Consider the following 19,478-nt stretch of genomic DNA (forward strand, 5'->3'; position numbering starts at 1 on the left):
GACAGTAAAACTCTTTTTTCCTAAAGTCTGCAAGGATTAAAGGTGGAAGAATATATGTATCACAGTACATTTAACAGCTTCCATAATTAATATTTAGCAAACCACCAAGAAGTGGCCATCAGCTACCTCAGATGACATCATCTGCTAGTCCTTCTTTATCTATCTACTTCAGTAAAATACTTATTTGCAACTTAACTTCACTAAATTACTCTAGGTTTTCTGGAAATCTCTGAGTGTAAATATATTTACATATTCCTGCACCCTTCATCTCTCATCTATTTTTCTCTGGTTGTTCCTACCTGACTAAATAACAATAAAATGTAGCTAAAAGCAGCCTCTCATTACATCACATAGCTGATAGTTAAAGGATGAACCTTCACTAGAACTACACATTCACTGGAATGTATCAAAGCCTGTTATTATTGTAATTAACAGTGTAAGGTGTCACTTCAAGTGCTCAACTGTTCAAAGGGAAAAAAAAAAATGCATCAAACTGCCAAACTCCTCTCCAAAAACAAGGGCTAGAAATTTTCTACTTAAAAAAAGTTGATATTCTAGATTTCTGATACAATCAAACTTTAGGAACTACGTCTTCCCATCATGAGATTTGCAGTAAGCACCACCAAACAAACAAAACTGTCTCAATAATCACCAAAAGTATCCCTAAGTAGGGGTGGAATATTAAAGAGAGAAAAGAAACCTACACACAGGCTTTCTATAGATCTCCATTTACTTAATTATAATGGTTTCATGGCCCTCCTTGCAAAAATATTTGCTAATTCAATTCTCTAAAGCAAAAAAGACACTTGTTTTCATAGAGAACAACAAAACCCACCAAAACTCACAAAATCTGTTACTAACAAATTTAAATACAATAGGTTTTGAAAAGTAGGGCAACACAACAAAGCTTGTTATTCACCAGCTAGCTACAGAGAGTAAACCAACGGTTTATTAATATTTTAATAAATGGAAATACTCAAGAATGGAGCAAATGAAACCTCACAAAGGACTCTTATAATACAAAACAAATTCAGCAAAGCTAAGGTCTCTCTAAAAGAGATCTGAAACTGAAGCCCCAAACATACTACCCTGCACAACTATTTTTTTAATAGACCATTTCCAAATTAAATATGTCATTATCATATTGGCTCCTGAAATTGCTAAGTTAATTTACTGATGCATACAACTGAAACTATACAATTTCAAGAAAACTTTCTCAAGCTCTGCATTTATTCCCTGTGGGTAAACAAAAAAAGCTATCAAACTGATTAGGCTGCTAAAAAAAAAAAAATTCTTCAAGTTGGGTTTGGGTTTTTTCCCTCCTTTGGCTGCAAAAAAATTCTTCAGCTCTATGCTATTAAATCACTCTGAAAAATGTTCCAATTAAACAAAAGCAGAACAAAACAAAACCAACAAAAAGCTCCACTCATCTTTCTATTCCTTCTTCAGAACACTGTACCTTCACTTCCTACCACTCATTGCTCTTACCACATTTGAGGTGGGGGAGTGGTTGTTGCTTTAAAACAACTGCTTGCCTGAGATCGCCCTTCACAAACCCTGTTATCAGAATGCACACATCACTGTCAGACCCTGAAGAGATGAACTGAATCTCTATCACCAACTACTGCAAAGTACGAAGAGAATCCACCCATTCCTGAAATTTCAGAATGAGGAATGACTTATTTCAGTTCTTCCTTTTCTCAGTCTTTCGCTTTAGTTACTTTAGATCAACCCAAGAATGAATAATTCTTCTCTGGGAATCTTCTTCTCTAATTCTTCTTTTGAATTTCATTCTAATCCTCTTCTACCTACTTCTACATAATCAGGATATTTATCTCACTAACACCTTGCTTTGTGCTACATAGCTCTCTCTTGCTATCCACTATGCCAAAGTAGGGAGCAAATTAACTCAGCTTAATCTGAAACAAAAGGTTTCTTCTAGTGAAGCATGGAATTTGAGCACATGGCTGTTAAAACTCACCATTTTGCTTTTTCTAGTATGAGATTTAAAAGGTGTTCTCTCCTCAGGACCTTCAGAGCTGCTCACCTCCAATTATGAATGAAGAAAGAGGCAAAGTAACAATTTGTCTGTTTATGTCATTTCTAGAGGGAACTTGCCTATTTGTTCACAATACATGACTTAAAGACAGAGCAAAGCTGGAACAAATGATAGCTTGAAAAATGTTTCACAGTGGACTGCAGGTCCTGCGCATTTCCCCTCATTCTGAGATGAGCCTAGCAGTGCTAAAACTGATTCTTATTTGCAAGACAGCCATGTATGAAATCAATCATATACAGCATCTTAATTGAAAAATCCCGTAACTGTGGGATAATAAAACTGATTGGGAAACAAGTGCAATTCTTGATAAGCCTGTAAAGCTTGTCTCAAACACTGAATAATTATACACAATGTAATCTGACCAAGTGAAGATAGATGCAACATTCCTTTCTGGCACTTTGTTCTGAGCAAAGAATGAGAGAGGGCCCATGGTACTTGTAAGCGTGGACAAAGGGAACAAAAAGAAGAACAAGAAGTTCCTGACAGTGTACACATGGAGCCTCATGTCTAAGAAGGTTTAAAATCAGGAAGGCACCACATTTACAGATTGCAGTATTCCTTACTGTAAACATGCTGGAAAGAAACACCATAAAGCATCAAGTACTCACATTATTTCAGAAAATTTCTTCTGAGAAATAAAACCTCACATTTAAGTTATCCTAAAAATCACAAAGTCAGGGAGAGGCATAAAAAGACCCACTGTAGTTCTGGTGAACAAGCTGATATTTGATGTCTAAGCAGCAACCTCATGAACTCCAGCAAATGACAGCGTGCAGACTCATGCCAGACTTCACTTCTCATTAAGAAGTAGGTAAAAGCACACATTTACAGTACCTGGTTTGAATGAATAAATAAGTCAGCCTGCTTGGTTTCAGCAGGAAAGACATGGGCCATACACTAACACAAGGACAATATACAAAGAGGTTTGTTTATTTCAGCTTAGGATAGCAATGAACTGGCATCCAAATTGCTGTGATCCATACACAGCCTTGCACAGGATTCTTCTTACTAGACTTACATTTTAAGTCCCAGGATTTATGATTTCAGCTCAACAGTAAATGTTTAGGTCTTTCTGAACCAAAGGTGACTTGACAGTTACATGCACAATCTATCCTACCAATTAACACTCTGAAATATGCATTCCAAAGTAAAACCAGCTTAAGCAAAACATAATTGTTATAAGAAATCCAAAGGGTTTGGATATATATTTATAGCTATAAATTTTTTTTGAAGCATTACAGATTTTGTCTGAAGTGATGACATGCTTTTTGAGGACTGCTAGTAGTTTACAGGTAGCAGCGCTGAGCAAGTGCTGAACACGTAACTTTGTACCCAAATAGGATGAACAAACTTCTCTTTAAAAAGCAAAATGCATGTGGGAAAACTCACTGAATCATACAATCCAATATTTTATAAAGATTTTTAGTGACTAGAAAAAACAACAGATGTGGCTACACATACCATCAGGTACCATACAGAATTTCGGAAGCTCAAAAAAACAGGCTTCCAAAATGGTAGGTACATTTATAAAGTAAGTGTTTCCATATCTACCCAAAAATCATAGTAGAATCACAGAATCATTTAGATTGAAAAAGACCTTTAAGATCATCAAGTCCAGCCATTAACCCAGCACTGCCAAGTCCACCACTAAACCATGTCCTTAAATACCACACCTACATATCTTTGAAATACTTCCAGGGATGGCAACTAAACTAGTTCTCTGGGCTGCCTGTCCCAGTGCTTCTCAAACCCCTTCCACGAAGAAATTTTTCCTAATATCCAACCTAAAACTCACTACTGGGGAGGCCCATTAGGCAATTTCTTCTTATTCTATCACTTGTTACTTGGTAGAAGAGACAAACCCCACCTGGCTACAACCTCCTTTCAGGTACCTGCAGAGAGCAATAAGGTCCCTCCTGAGCCTCCTCTCCAGGTTAAACAGCCCCAGCTCCCCCAGGTAACCCTAACCCTCCTAAGACTTGTGATCTTGACACTTCACTTCACTGCTCTTCTTTGGACACACTTAATGTTCAGGCTTACACAAGTCATGTATTTTACCAAATGATTATAACCTGGATGAAGGCTGAAGTAAACTTAAGCAAAAAAAAAGACAATTAAACAAGACTATCATTCTGTGTAACGTACCTCCCGTTAACTGTAGTGTACTTGATCACATCTCCTGGCAGGACCACTGATAATTCAATATCTTTATCAATTACATTCTCTTTCTGTTCCATGATGAGGTTGGGTGGCTCTGTGTTATCAAACGGAGAAACAGCAATGGATTTTGTTTCAGATGGAGGAGGTGGTGCTTTAGATTTTCTTCTGAAATAAATAGACAAAAATTTAAAATCAAGTATGCATTTATACATACGATTCCATACTGGCAAACTAACAAGTCTCCAAACAGAAACGAACAACACTTTATTCTTTTCTAAAGCAGTATGTGCAACAAAGGGATGAGAGAATATTTTAAACATACAAACAGTGGTGACAGGAGACAAAACAGGCTAAGGTATCCATCACAAAAAAAAAAAGCACCCAATAAACATCAAGCCAAAAAGAGTTCTTTAATATACCATAAAAAAGTAAATTAGTTAGTTGTTTTGGTTTTTTTCTCCCTTGGGTTATGCAAAGACCCTATTTGTGCATTCTCCTAAGAGATTTACTGGATTAGTATAAACAGAAATACTGTACTATACAGTATGAAGCCAAATTGCACTACCAGTGTGCTTAATATAGGATAGATACTGGAGCAAATAGTGAAACTTTTCCTCCCTAAATTCTTCTTTCAGTCATTAAAATTATTCAAAGAAATCCTACCAGCTCTAGATTATTTAACTTCTATATAGTAATAAAAAAACAGTGTAACCAATTCTATTTTGTTGTAATATTTCTTGACATTTCAGTCACAATATGCTTTCATATATTCCCCTCACCTATGTTGATTTCCTATTTTAATTTTGTCGATACCCTTTCCCATGTCAGTGAACAGACAGTTTACTCTTGAATACAAGGACTGACCACTAAATAAGATGTACTTACTTCACTTTAAAAAAATTCTAAAACAGTCTAAAACTCTCTGCATCTCTTAATATATGCATGTTACAGTAAATTCTGAATGCAGGATTCTCATGTCCCACAACATCTAGTCCAACATCTCCCTTTATTTAAATAAGTCTCCACAATTATATTATAGAAGGAAGGACATTCAGAAGGAAAAGATACTATTATTAAGACTTTTATCACCAGAAACAAAACCAAAACAGAATCAAGACGCATTACCTCATGAGAGCTTTTGAATTTCTTACAAACATTCTTGAATGGAGCCACATTCACAGAAAGTTAAAAGACATTTCAAACATAATACAGAAAGGTTCCAAAAATATGCTCGTCATTTAGATGGAGCTGTACCAAAGTTTGTTTACTTTAAACCTAGGGAAAGAAATTAACTCCTATAACTGTCCTACAGAATTAAAACAAAAATGCTAGCATACAAACAGAAACACAAACCTTTCCTGGGAAAACGAAGTTTAAAGTCGCTCACAATGAAGAACAAACAAGGTCCAGAGCAGCATTGCAAAAAACAACTGTAACGAGGCTTCACATGACCGATCTGTTGCTGAAAGTGCTTAGAGTTTTGAACTTCAGAACTCTGTGCTGAATAATTAACTATTCACAGACCCTCAGAGCTAATCCAGAGTACTCACAGGCGTCCAAAAACACTGAACGAGGATCCACATTCAAGATTTATACCTCCTCTCTCAATGTTTTAAATTAGTTTGGTGTGCTCTGCATGCAATTCAAGATGTGCGACATAAGCTGAAAATCTGACTTTGGTCTCTAGAGCAGCTTGCCTGGGTTGTTTCACGAACATTGCAAAATGTATGAATCAAACTTCTTTGTACTCCTCCCTGGCTTCTCTGGGGTTTTTTTTTTTTTCAAGATATTTAGCTTTCATATAACTGTCAAATTATTAGCTAGTACAGAGCATCAGTACAACTATTAGAAATAAATAAAATCTCAAAAACATAAAAACTCACCCTGTGACATTAATACCAAAAAACCCAAAGTGAACCAGTACTGCTTGTCCCCCCCTTCTTTACTCTTTCTTACACCTTTAACTTCAAATGACTTAAAAGCTATTTATCTCAGAATGCAATCTTTGAAGAAGGGTCACAGAAAGATTTATTTTCAAATGATAGTGGACTCTATCTTCCATTAAGTAGACAAATGCAATTTTATCACTGGAACACTACCACCAGAGTGCTTAATGACACACAGCAATAAATGTGGTTTATTCATACAGTGCCTAACTTAAACTGTATAGAGCTAAAACTGACCAAATACTCTCACCAAAACACATATGCAACAGTTGAAATTCCATGTATTTGTAAAGAACACACACATGGGGTCAGGCAGTCTAACAAGGTCGCTGAAGCCTCGCAGCCCCCAGTGCAGAGCCACATACCCCACCCATCTCTAGAAAATCTGATTGTGCTTTATGGTTAGTTATGCTTACACGTCCCACCCCACACAAAGGAGGAAAAATCCCAAGTTTACTTTCTCAGAAGTCATGCCAAGTTTTGGCAACCTCTTATTAAACAACAGGGATTCCAATGCTTTCATTTTCTGTTTCCAGATGCCATGTCTGTTTTTTCTTCAGCTCTCACCAATTCTCTCATCTCTCTTTCTTAGCCCAACGTATTTGCATTTGGTCTCACTGCTTTTTCATTAATTGAGTTTGTGTCTACCTTACCAGAGGAGTAGTTGCCTGACTGGCAGGCTGGGCTGCACTCCCAGCCCCAGAGCTGGTACTGAGCAGCAAGAACAATCCAGGTGACCATGATTACATAAACAGGTGAAGATGGAAATACACTTGCAGGGGTAGTTTTTCCCTACCAACCCTCCTCTCCTACTGGGCAATTCAAGAAGCCAATGAAAGTGATTTTCTCACCAAGGCGTCCTCCACACAACTTTTTATCCTAACACCAAAAGTAACTCCAAGTCTATACCATCATTTCAAATACTTCTCCATCATAAAGAACCAACAGAAGCCTGGTTCTCTCTTGTCTCTTAACATATACCAGGTACTCAGCAAACCAGCAGAGCTGTTGATTTGTAATGATTTTGCAAAAAAGGCAGAGAGATGTTAACCTAGTTTCTTCTCCTGAAAACAAAACCTTATATTTAGTAAGACAAAATACAATCATAACAAAGAGAGTAATTCCCCATCATATAAAAACAATACTTCAGAGGCCAGAAAAAAGGTGCTCAGTAAGTGGTCTTACTCCCAGCACCTTTCATGTTCAGATAGCTTCCAGATGTGCTAGAACCTAAGCCAACCTGTTCTAATTTTCAAAATAAACATTAGAAGGAGTTAGAACAACCAAAAACATGCTCTTCATTTTCATGGCCACTATAGAATTACAGGAAAGCTGCAGGAAGAATCAAAGTGCAGCATATTTAGCTATGAATTAGTTAATACAGAGGGAATTAAAAGAGAAATTTTAACCAAATGAGGCCACAGCTCAGTAACAGTAAGAACTCCTCTGGAAATTGTGCTACAGTATCCTACACGATGTGGGTCCTCACTCATTCCTTGTCCCCATGGGTCCCAGTCCCATCAACTGGCTAACCTTCCCTATACACCAGACATTGAAACTGTCTAATCCCACCTCTCTAGAAGAGATGTGCTCCACAATGATTATCATAAGATAAACAATTCCAGCAACATATTATCTTCTACATAAATTTGCTGTTTAAACAACTGCTGGAGCCAAAGCAAAAAAATAAATAAATGCTTATTCTCTGATTCTTCCTAGCCCTGGACAAGGCAGCAGAGGGACACCCACAATGCTCTCACAGGGACCCACAAACACAAGGTGGTGCAGCCTGGGCAAAGTTTCTATTTCCCTTGTTACCAAAGCATCTGGAGCCCACTGCTTATGCTAAGGCACTCAGCTGGTTCCCATCTAGTAGAGATTATACTGTTCCCCAGACAACTGATTCCTATCTCTTAGATTTTTAAATTTCTGAAGTCCCACCTGCAACTCCTGCTGGTCTATATGACAATACAATTCCTGCATTAAAGAATTCTTTCAGCCGAATATAAATAGAAGAATACAATTTTTTAAGAGAAACAGTGCATCTTTAAATCAAATCCAAGACCATAAGGTCAACATTTTATGTGCTTCAGATCCCACTTCAACAGAATAAAATGTCACAGATGTATCTCAACAGCTTTCCTGCTTGCAAAGAAAAAAAATAACAATGTCAGTGATCTGGATGCTTAGAAGCCTTTTTAAAATAAAAGTCTGACACAGTAAATAAATAATGCATCTATTTATTCGATTTCTCAAAAAAATCCTGTTAAAAAGTTACAAGCAGTATATTTTTAACTATCAGTAACTAGAGAAAGGCACCATAAAATAATGAAAAATACTTGAACTGGACCTGGATATTCCAGTTTTCACCAGCACTTCCTTTCAATAAGGACCTCTTTCCCAAAAAAAAGGAGGGAAAAAAAGAAAAAGAGGAAATCTATCTGCTGGATTAGTGTACAATCAAAGGCTACAGCATCAAGGAATATTACTGTTTACAGCACTTAACTTCCCATTTGGAACACAATTACATGAGAGTATACAAAGACAGCTTGATAGCACTCTCACTGAAATTATTTTGAATCTAACCTCCAACATCAGAACCTTTTCTCAGGTTTCCTATGGCATTCACCTAGGACAGGATAGGTCATAAGGATCTCACTTGAAATTCGGTCATCTCTCAGGTACTGAAATAGTTCACTAAACATAGTGCATTAAAAACCTTCTAAGCACAACACATACACTTCAGTTGGTTAATTTGACTTACGGCACTATGAAGAACACTGATTTATTCAAAAAGCAATTACTTTTTTTTTCTAATCAAACTTTACAAAATTATATTTGCCACAAGTACAAGAAGCACTCTGTTTTATTTTCACTCAAAGTCAGAAAAGGATCTAACTCTACTAAGATCATAGCATGAGAGTTTTGAAAAAGGCCACTGCAACAAAACTTCTTCTAGATCTTTTCTTGTCTTCGACTTCTCATCCCAAGCAATTATTATAATGCTCTCCTGACTACTACAATAATGCTGTTTCACCACGATGTCATAGAAGCAGACAGCCAAGGAACAGTTGAACAAGAGTTCAGGCCTATATTAAAAATGTGGATTTGGGTTTTTTAACATCAATTTCGGCCAACAGGTATACAAAATATTTAGGCTCCTATTTTCACCTATAGGCGTTCCCAGCCCAACACTCATCTTTTAACACTAACAGAACAAATTTGTCTTCTAGACTGAGTTTATTCTGTTCTCTCTTTGTGGATAATGGTTTCACAGCATCACCACTGCAAATCTTCAAGATCAAACACTGCTTGCTAGGAAAAAGCTTGGAGACAACTGCAGCATTACTATCTGATCTGCTCCTCATAGTCCAGCAAATGACTGAAGTTGCCAAGGCAGGTCACTCAAAAAATCACTGCTATGTATTTCAGGCATAAGTATAGATGAAAAAATACTTTAAAAATAAATTCTATTCATCTTCACTAAATTATTACCAGGCACACAGGTTTCTATATAAAATTTGGGATGCCAAATTTAGTGCTTCAAAAAGGTTACTTTGAACTTAGATATACAGTAGTATTCTAATATTTCTCCTTAACATTAAGCAGCCCAAATATTTGCTGTGCCAGCCCCAGAGCATGACTATCAGCCTTGATACTGGGCTTTCATCTCAATCAATATCACTGTTTGATATACAATCTCTCTCTTTATTTTTACTATAAAAGCACCAGTTAGATGTTAAGATCAAGGTATGGATCAATGAGAGTCATACAATGTCCATTCTTAGGTTATCCCCTCAAGCCAGGCTTATGATACCTGTAAGACAATAGAAAGGAAAAATATTTGCTGTATCTGCTCCAGAGAGAAATATGATCTTTCAGATTTTAAACTCATCCATTTAGTTATCTGGGGAAGAATGTGAGGTCATATTGTACAGATATGCACAGTCTAGCAGGTGGCTCAAGAGGTACCAAGAAAAAAAACAAGTTCAAAAATACATTTTAACTTCAATTTCCAGATAGAGGAACAAGCATGAACAGTTTGTAAATCTTTTGTGATAATGGGTTATTTTACAGGGCACTTCTCTATACAGATTCCCAATACTGAAAGGATACAAGTATTGTAAATAATACTGGTATTTTACAAATAATAGAGAAAAACAATATGGCATCAAATAAGGCACTGGGTATATATCTCTGCCAGCACAATAATTCATTGTGCAAGTGATATATCAACTGACATGGCAGTAGTACCACTATTGGTGATAATATTACTAATTAAGTGATCTTTGAAGATTATCTCTATGGATTTACTCAGGGAGGTTCCAGCAAACAACAAATCACCTGCAGATGTTCTCTTACTCGTGCCTTTATTCAGATGACTGCTATAAAGAAAGCAAAAAAAAAGTAAAGTGCATTTCCACTCTCTTTCCATAAATAAAGTGGATCAAGAAAATGAGGCATCCCTGGAACCAGGACATGTTTTCAAAGATCTTGTGAGAGCAAAAGCTTCCCTGGTCAATGGATGTGTGGATTTACCCCCCCCTCCTCCCCGCCCCATCCCCCCACCCCCCAGCTAGCCTCATTGCTGTGAAGATTTTTTTTTTTAAAGTCTTATCCTAGAGAGAAATAAATCACAGAACTGGGACGGTAACCATGACAGTAAGGTGAAAGCTTAATGGAATCTCTGGATGTCTGGTTCACACTAAAAGCAAGAAAGCAGCAAATGAATCCTTCAGTTCCCTCCAGACCATTTGGAACAGACACTTGCCCCCTCTGATTATTTGTCCCCATGGCAGTGACAGTCTTGAAAACAGAAGCGACTGTATTTGAGCCATAATTCATTAAATGTTTTCTCTCATTACAAGGAAAAAGAGGCAATTCTGAGACAACATAAACACAAATCTGTATTATGGGCATGTTTTTAATTGTGCTCCTCTTAGCATTAAAGGGGCAGTAACTCAGGTATAAACCTATAATGTAAGTCATTAAAGTACAAATTTAAAACTTTTCTAGAAAAAAATATTAATTCATCGCCCTCCAAAGCCAAATCATAACTAATATTACAATGATCTTTTCAAGCTCACTTAAAACATATGAAAGACCCAACTCCCTAGAACAGAAAGCTGCTTAGTTGTCTTGTACCATCCAACAAAAGACAGTTAGCTCCTCTCTATGCATAAGAGTTGCTTTGCTCTTAGGAAGAGAACCAAGAGCTCAGAATCCTAGCAGGCAAGAGAGGATTAAAAAGAAACAATACTTTCTCCTCTAAATTAGCATGAAGTTTATTATTATTATTGAGGGACTACAGAAATGTGTTCTGATACAAGAGTTTTGTTACAAAACATTCTGTTGTGCCAAGAGAAGTATTTCTTTTTCTCCTGGGAAAAAAACCAAAACAGATCAAAACTAACAAATAAAGTGAAGTCAAAAATTAGTTCCAATGATATTATTCCTAAAGAGGTTGAGAACTCAGGCTTCTGAAGTAAGTAGGGCTAACACAAAATACAAATACGAACTTGGCATGCCCATGTGTGACATATCTCTGCAGTAAGCAGATACTTATATCTATTTTTGCAACCTTTAAACAAAGTAAAACATGCAAAAAAGTAGCCTAGATTTGCTACCAAAAGAAAGAACGAAAAATCTGAATGGCATTCAAAACTATTAAAACCTTGTATAGCTCACTTAGCCTTTATTATATTTACAGTTACGAAAACAGCCTGACAGAATGGAAGGAGAGCAAGGAACAGAAAGCAGTAAATCTGTAACAGTAATTGAGTAATATATAACTGACTGAATAAACAGGAAAAGAAAACAAAGAGCAGCCTGATCTGAAGGGGGGAGCTTAACCTTTGATACACTAATAAATCTAACAAATACTTAAAACTCAAGCAAACATATGTTACCTCCACTAAAAATAAACCCTCAAATCTTTTTCAAGAACTAAAAAGGTTGCTCATATATCTGTTTTTCTTCCATGACCAGTAAGAAAGTTCAATTAAGGGCTCTCAAATAGAACAAAACCTGAATCTGTCCTTCTGGTTGTTACCTCCCAGTCATGAAAGCAGCTACAATGCCACTGTCTTTTCAAAGCCTGTAGATGAAGCACCTAGCTCTGATCGTGGCTTTTCCAGCCATTATTCTGAACATCAATAGAAGTAAGAATTGTCAATTTATCTGAGCTTTGCTGCTGCTGCTGCTTTTCTCTCCTGTTCAAAATCTTGTTTTAGAAGTAACACTGGAGGCAGGCACTGGATAGATTTAGAGGCTGGGAAAAGTAAGGAAAAGGAAAGCAGAGCCACTCAGTATCACAGCAGCCAGGAAAGGGGCTAATACAGACCCTTCCCTTTTCCCTCATAGACATACATGCCTCAAATATAGGTACATGGGTGTAAATGTAGGTGGGTGACAGATAAAGTACTGCAGGGCAGCAGCTAAGAAGCTCTACACTAACAGGGAAGACAAAATCTAACCCCTCTCCTTTTAGCTGCTGTAGAAGGCTGGGTTCAACTGCAACAGTCCCGCTTCCCAGATGAAAATTCAGATACGGGAAGAATAATTGAGAAAGCAGAGCAATGCAACTTTAGAAAGCACTGCAACTTACTTTCATTTTTCTTGCAGGTGTTTCGAACAGAACAAGTTTCTCCCTTGTAGAAAGTTCTTCATTCACCAGAAGCCTTCTCTTAGCAGTTATATCCTTTATCTACCTAGAGTTTGGTGACACTTAAAATCTTTTGTACATTCACAAAACCAAGAAATAGGAGAACTTAGTAAACTGAAGAACAGAGATGACATTAAGCATTGGAAGGGAATGGGAAGCAAGAAAAATTTCCTATCCTGAAAAAGAAGATTAAATAGAAATATATCTCTGTGTGTGTATCTATGTACATATATACACAGATGCTATGAGACACATGATGAATGTATAGTGAGTTCCTACATAGACAACAATGTCAGCAAATAAGGCATCCTTGCTCATTACAGGAGAGAAAGAGAAAAAAAGGGTTAAGTTTAGGCTAAGAAATTGTATGAAACCAAGGATTTTCTTTACTAGATTTCAAGAGGAGCATCTTGGCAGTTAGTATCTGGAAAAGTATGATATAATGAAGAGGTTTCTCCCATAATATGAGGACTGTAACTAGTTCCCCTAAGAGAAATACCGAGCATCTTGGGCTAACACTCCTTGCAAAACTAAGAAATGCTTTGAGTACCTACCTGCCACCAGATTCTCCTGCTCATCCTTTACAGCTGCCTTTTATCTTGTGTCTTCACCGTCCTCCAAAAGCAAAGTGGAAAAACCTTTTACCTTCAGGACCAGGGTCACATTTACTACCTCAAATGCCCGTGCTGCTGCTGGAGCCCCAGCCTCATCTCTCAGGCACTCTGTGAGGGGCAATGGGTGGCACAAAGCAGAGTCACAAGTCCCATCCCAGCTCTCTTCACAGCATAAACCCGACCAGCAGTTCTCATGGCCACTTTGCAGCCACTGACAGCAGGAGCTCCCTCCCCTTTGTCCTACTTTAACTCCCTCATTGGTTGGCAGCTCAGGGCCCCAAATGAATGCTCCTATTTTGTCTCCAAACTCATCCCCATCTGCACACAAGAGCTGACATTATCCCCTTTCTCTGCTTATATCTGCACACTCAAAATCCCCTGGATCCACTCCTCACTGGATTCTTGCAACATGCAAGAGGCAAGGAAGAAAGAAGATATTTCTTTGAAGAAAGCTGGCTCCCTGCATTACAGTAACACCAAAGCTATTTTGGATGACCCCTTACTTCCATTAGAAAGTCTCTGCAGCTTCTGTAAAAAGGTACAGGACTTCAGCATTAAATATGAAGTAGGAAAAAATTCTTATTTATATAAGAATTATTATAATCATCAGCAGTCTCCTCTGAGGAATGTAAAGAAACTTTCCTAATGAATGTTTTGCTGTAACTACAACACTTCTATATTCACTCCTGCATCCTTTTCAACTTTCACTACCACAAGCAGTTTACAGCCAATATACTTCACTGCTGAGTTTTTAACAGGCCAACAGATATACAGCACCAGCAGCATACTGACTTTTACAAGAAATGCAACTGAACACTGTTTCTTAAACTCTTTGTTGCTGTAAGCAAAGTCTATCTTGGCATTGTGCAGTTATTTAGGAATTTAGTCTACTTAGATACTAGAAAATATTTTAATGCTTTCCATGATAAATGAAAGTGGTATACAGTATTCAAGGAACACAGAATACACAGCAAGGACTCTACCATATTAAACACTAAAAGATAAAATAACTTTTACAAGCTATTACAAGCAACTAGTGGAGCTTCTTACCCCAACAAAATTTTAGATCAAAATCTGATTAATGCAAATCAAAGAACTCAGAAAAGCCTTACAGTCTGCATGAAATAACAGCATTCCTCAATTAAAATAATCTCAAAAATCTCATTTGAGCTTCTAGGCAGCAAGTATCAAATAAAATAGGCAACAGCTTCTACAACCACAAATGTACCACTGAAATTTCAGCAGTCTGTCCACACGGATAAAGGTCTTTACACATCCTCATCTTTTATCCAGAGATGGGATTTTAAAAACCTTTTGTACAGTTATTACATACTTTGTCTGAAAAAGGACAAAAGACGTTAATTCTTCTTCCTTCATACAGGCCTATATTTAAGTTCTGGCAATTTATGTACTGCCCTACACCTGAATTCTGCATTCCCTCCAAGAGCAAGGACTTATATGCTACTGCAGGTATATCATTATTGGTAAACATTTTTCCTCACAGCAGGTGTTAGGACAGCACAACCCAAATATTACTTTGAAGCCATTCTGTTCAGCCTCTAAACAAGGAGAAGGGAGAATAATAGCTAAAATTGATTATTCTACTTTTCTGCTTACCTCCAAGATAGCACAGGTGGTTCTTCTCCATTAATATCAGGTGAGTTTCCTTCAACAGCATATGGAGGTAGAAGGGAGGGTGTGTGTGTGTGCATGGCAAGCTCACCGTTGCTCCCTTCCGCTACTGCTGACATCAGTAAGCCTACCTATTTATAATCCCACCACCTGACCAAACAGCCTACAGAGTACATCTAGAGATTTGTACAGCCTGTAATCCTGACATATCTACTTCAGCCAATTCAAAAGAGAGTATTAAGTAGCTTTGTTATGTCTTCTGTGGCTTTATACCATAAAAAGAATCCAATCCTGTTTCCTGCACCCCTTTTATTTGCGCAAAACAAGTTTAATGGGAATTTTTAGAACTAGGACTAGTCCTTCCATCCATGCTTTTTAGCTTTCCCCATTTCTCTGACTGTGAGATATCCAACTAAACACCTCAGGTGATATTCTAGTGAATATTTAGACAACAGAGGCAAACACCCATTTACATCCAGTTAATTTCATCATCAGTACTACCTACAAAGTTAGTGAAATTTAAGATTTTCACAAATCAATTTCACAAGCAAAGTACAATATTTATGCTATCCCAAAACCAAAACCAACTCAGAAGTGTTTAAAGTAGGATAATTTACAGAAGCTTGACCTCATTGTCAGTTAAAAGCAGAAGCTGCTTAAAAGCATCTTAAAATCAATTCTCAATTCAGTTACCTTTACCCAAAGTCAGACCTAATGCATGCAGCCATGGGAGGGCTGCTTGCAGCTGCGTCTGCCCAGAGACTGGGAAGGAAAGCAGTCAACAAGCTCTTTGGGCAAGTGCTGTCATCACTGGCAACATCCTGCAGGTTTCTATCATTGGTAAATGTTGCTTCTAGATCTGTATCAGGCCACAGTGTGTTTCAAAGTGGCTTGAGTACTGCTTCAGTGAGAGGAAAACACCTGTGTGAGTGCCTGTGTGCTGAGTAAACAACATTACTGACAGTTCCTTATCTAACCTTTGCTACCTGAGAAGTCCTACCACCAGCATCCATCCTGCATTATGCCAGACAAAACAGAAATCTAAGTCAGCTTTGCCTAAACATGTGTAAGGCTGAATGAAACAATTAGATGAATCAGTTGTGTTCCAAGTCGAATGCACTCGGCAACCAAACTTCAACAGTTAACAGTAAAAGAATAAAAATCCTTTCACTTGTTGGATAAGCTGGAGAGGGCAATAATGCAGATGCAGCCAGGCTTGCAGGACAGGACTGCCAGTTAAAGTTCGGTGCATACAGGGTATCAATGTTGGCTAAAACACCAACATACTGCCTATGGCTGGTATGTCCCACACAGGACACAATACTTGAGAATTTCACTTGGAGGCATTAATTATTATCTGGGTCTAAGGGCTGAAATATACAATTAATACTCACAGTAATAAAACATCTGATTTTTTTTTTTAGTCCTGCTGTTATCTTGTGGTTATTTTACATACAGTTTATCTAGTTAGCATTACCTTCCTTCTGGCTTTTACAGACTAAGCAGTAAATTTATCACTGTTGAAAAATCATATGGCTTTCCTTCAGGGAGTGACCAATGGAATTCAATACTACTGACCACAAGCAAGTGTCCCAACATCTCAGATAACCTGAAAGGACAGAAAAGTTTTCCAATTCTACAAGTATGTACCTGGCCATTTTCCCTTCATCTGACAGAGGTTACTTTTACTTTTTCCCCAGTATCACTCAGCACAGACTATTAGTTTTTTGGGGGGTTGGGTTTTTGTGGTTTTGTTCTTGTTTTTTAGGCTCCCACAATACTTCTGGAAGGTAAAATAATAAGAATCTTAAAAGATGAGGAAGGAGGAGAACTTACACAAGGTATTAGGAAAAAAAAAAAAAAAACAAGCCACCATATAAGGGAACAGAATTTAAAAGTTTTGTTAGAATTTGGTTTAGAATTTTAAAGTCCTCCTCATTTTTTCATAAAGCATCTACTTAAATTACAAATCCTGGCACTGCCTTGTAGCAAACACTTCCTAAAACTGAAACATCAACGTAATAGTATCAAGCAATGAAAGGCAACGTATGAGAATGCACCATAAACTTGAATTTATTTTATAATTTCTTGTGTGTATACTTCAAAGAAGCAAAAGAATTCTATTTTTCTAAACAGAATGACACTATGGGGCTAAATACAAAACACTTCCTAAAGAGGTCCCTGTCCAGGTCTCATTTCAGTACAGATCTTTCATGCTTTTTAATCCACAGAATTGTTTCCAAGACCAAAAAGATAAGACTTTTATGTACTAGTGAGGAAAATAAACCAAAACCTTTGCAGTATTCATTTTTAGATCTTTAATACTTTCAGATTCACTTGTCAGTGATTACCCAGAGCATTTAGTACTTTTGCAATGGGGAGAAAAAAACCCCCAAACCACAATTCCAAATGCACTGTTAGAACTCAATGCTTGTGTATCAATAATCTGCATATGGAAAAGCTTCTCAGAATTATCTAGTATTTAATATCCCAACTAGGGATGTATCTGTGAAGCTGGGAACTCTTTGAACCTATTGTCTCTACTGTTATAAACAAAAGACTGTTTTTTAAAACTATCTGATACTTTATCTAACCCTGAAATAGTAATGATTATATTTTTTAAATTATATCCATGAGAAACGAAAGTCTGAAAGCAGCAAGAATAGCAGGAAACCCAGATTACCAGGGTAAGAATGGCATTCTTCCAGATTAAATTCTTGCTCTATTAAATACTCTGTTTCTTCAGTTGCTTTGTACCTACTGAGATGACATCTCATCTGTGATGGACCAACACAGTCAAGTCTCCAGGGAAAAGCAACTAGTTTTGTTGTATCACAAAGAATTGGAGAAGAGAGCATAGACAAGAGGCTTCCAAATGCCTTGGAAACAGACCAAGAACTTGTTTTTCTTATGCAAGTCACACATCAACAAGGAAAGTTGATTTTAGATTGTATCATCACTCAACATTAAGCGGGACTTAATTATTTTACCATTAGTTAACATTTGGTTTAAGGATTTCATGCATCATCAACAGACAATGCTGTTGTATGTTCACTTTTCACTTACTTGGAACAGATAAAACATGACAAATTGGTACACGTAGAAAAGGTAAATGTAAGAACATGGTCTCTCAGCTCTCATGTCCCTTAAGCCATATCTCACCTTTGACCATCTCTCTTGATCCTCTCTGAACCTTAGGAGTCTCTTTACTACATCCCTTTGGCTATGAGAGACCAGAACCATGCACTGTATTGTCATTAGAGATTTATACATGGACGAAATCCTGTTCTCCCTTTTGTTCCCTATTCCTTTGCTAATGCACACAGCAAACTGATTTGTAGTAAGTCTATCTAAAGTGAATTTAACCTCATTGCATTATCCATTTACTTCTGAAAAACCTTTCTGCAAGTCTTCACAGTCATATCTCCTCTTATTACAATGAATAATAACTTTTTACTGTCATCAAAGTGTCACTTCACTATTCAGCTGCTTTCCTACATTATTAACATGTTGAATTAAGAGTTCCAGCACAAATCCCTACAGAACTCCAAGGTGGCATGCCCTCACCTTCATAGCAGAACATTTACCATATCACTGTTCTTATTTTGGGGCAAATTATATAACCATGCAAGGTTTACTGTCTTATGTTTAGTTTCTTAAAAAGCTTTGGGCTGGAGACCAGAAAGAGCCTTTTGAAGGACGAGCACAACTGTGCCAGAGGGCTTTTCCTCAAACATTTGGTCAGCACAGCCCTTAGATTCTTTTCTGTTTTTACAGCTTAAGACACTTACATGGTAGATACACTACTATATCAGAGTTCCTGACTTTATTCTAACTGTGCTTGGTGCATGAGTCTGCAGAAAAACAGATTTTTATTGTTAAATTCAGCCACCAAATTTAGTTTGTCTTGAATAAGATAGTACTTAAGAGCCCTCAACAAAGCTGTCCTAGTTGCTGTGCAAATTCAGAACAAAAAAGAGAGTGCCTACTCAGAAAACATCTGTGGACCAAAGGACAGGCCTGTATTTTGGGCTACCTTTTGACAGTATGACTTCCCATAAATTGGTGCCTGACCCTTTCACTTCTCTACCTCAGTTACAACCTTTTATCCTCATTTTCACATTATAGATCCAACCAACACAAAAATATGCAAACACTAGCACGTTTTTACCTGAGTCATTATTTCATCAATCTGCTGCAAAAGATCTGCCTCACTATCCCAAAATTGTTTCAGTATCTTCTTCTGTCCCAATTCCCTGTCCCACCACCCAAAGAACAATTTCTTTAACTTTTTCCATGGGATCACTATGCTCTTCTCACCTACAGCTTCACTTACATTACACCTACAAATACCTGACAATTAAGGATCCGTATTATTTCTTGGTAAGTGCATGGTAGTACAT

At 37.3% G+C, this 19,478-nt stretch overlaps 1 protein-coding gene across 11 annotated transcripts in view; it reads right to left on the bottom strand.

Moving 5' to 3' along the window:
- Nucleotides 1-19,478, bottom strand: part of COBLL1 (cordon-bleu WH2 repeat protein like 1) — an 81,383-nt gene that overhangs the window by 33,791 nt on the left and 28,114 nt on the right. For 5 of the 11 annotated variants that reach the window (XM_039554987.1, XM_039554988.1, XM_010406870.4 and 2 more), the window contains exon 2: nucleotides 4,205-4,384. In XM_039554987.1, coding sequence (XP_039410921.1) covers nucleotides 4,205-4,384 — 180 coding nt within the window. Of the gene's footprint in view, nucleotides 1-4,204; nucleotides 4,385-5,572; nucleotides 6,052-12,772; nucleotides 12,876-13,383; nucleotides 13,641-15,060; nucleotides 15,473-19,478 lie in introns of those variants that run through there. The other 6 variants (XM_019290409.3, XM_019290408.3, XM_019290410.3 and 3 more) reach the window with 5 other exon arrangements.

This window comes from Corvus cornix, chromosome 7 (genome assembly GCF_000738735.6).
Source record: "Corvus cornix cornix isolate S_Up_H32 chromosome 7, ASM73873v5, whole genome shotgun sequence".
Lineage (NCBI taxonomy): Eukaryota > Metazoa > Chordata > Aves > Passeriformes > Corvidae > Corvus > Corvus cornix.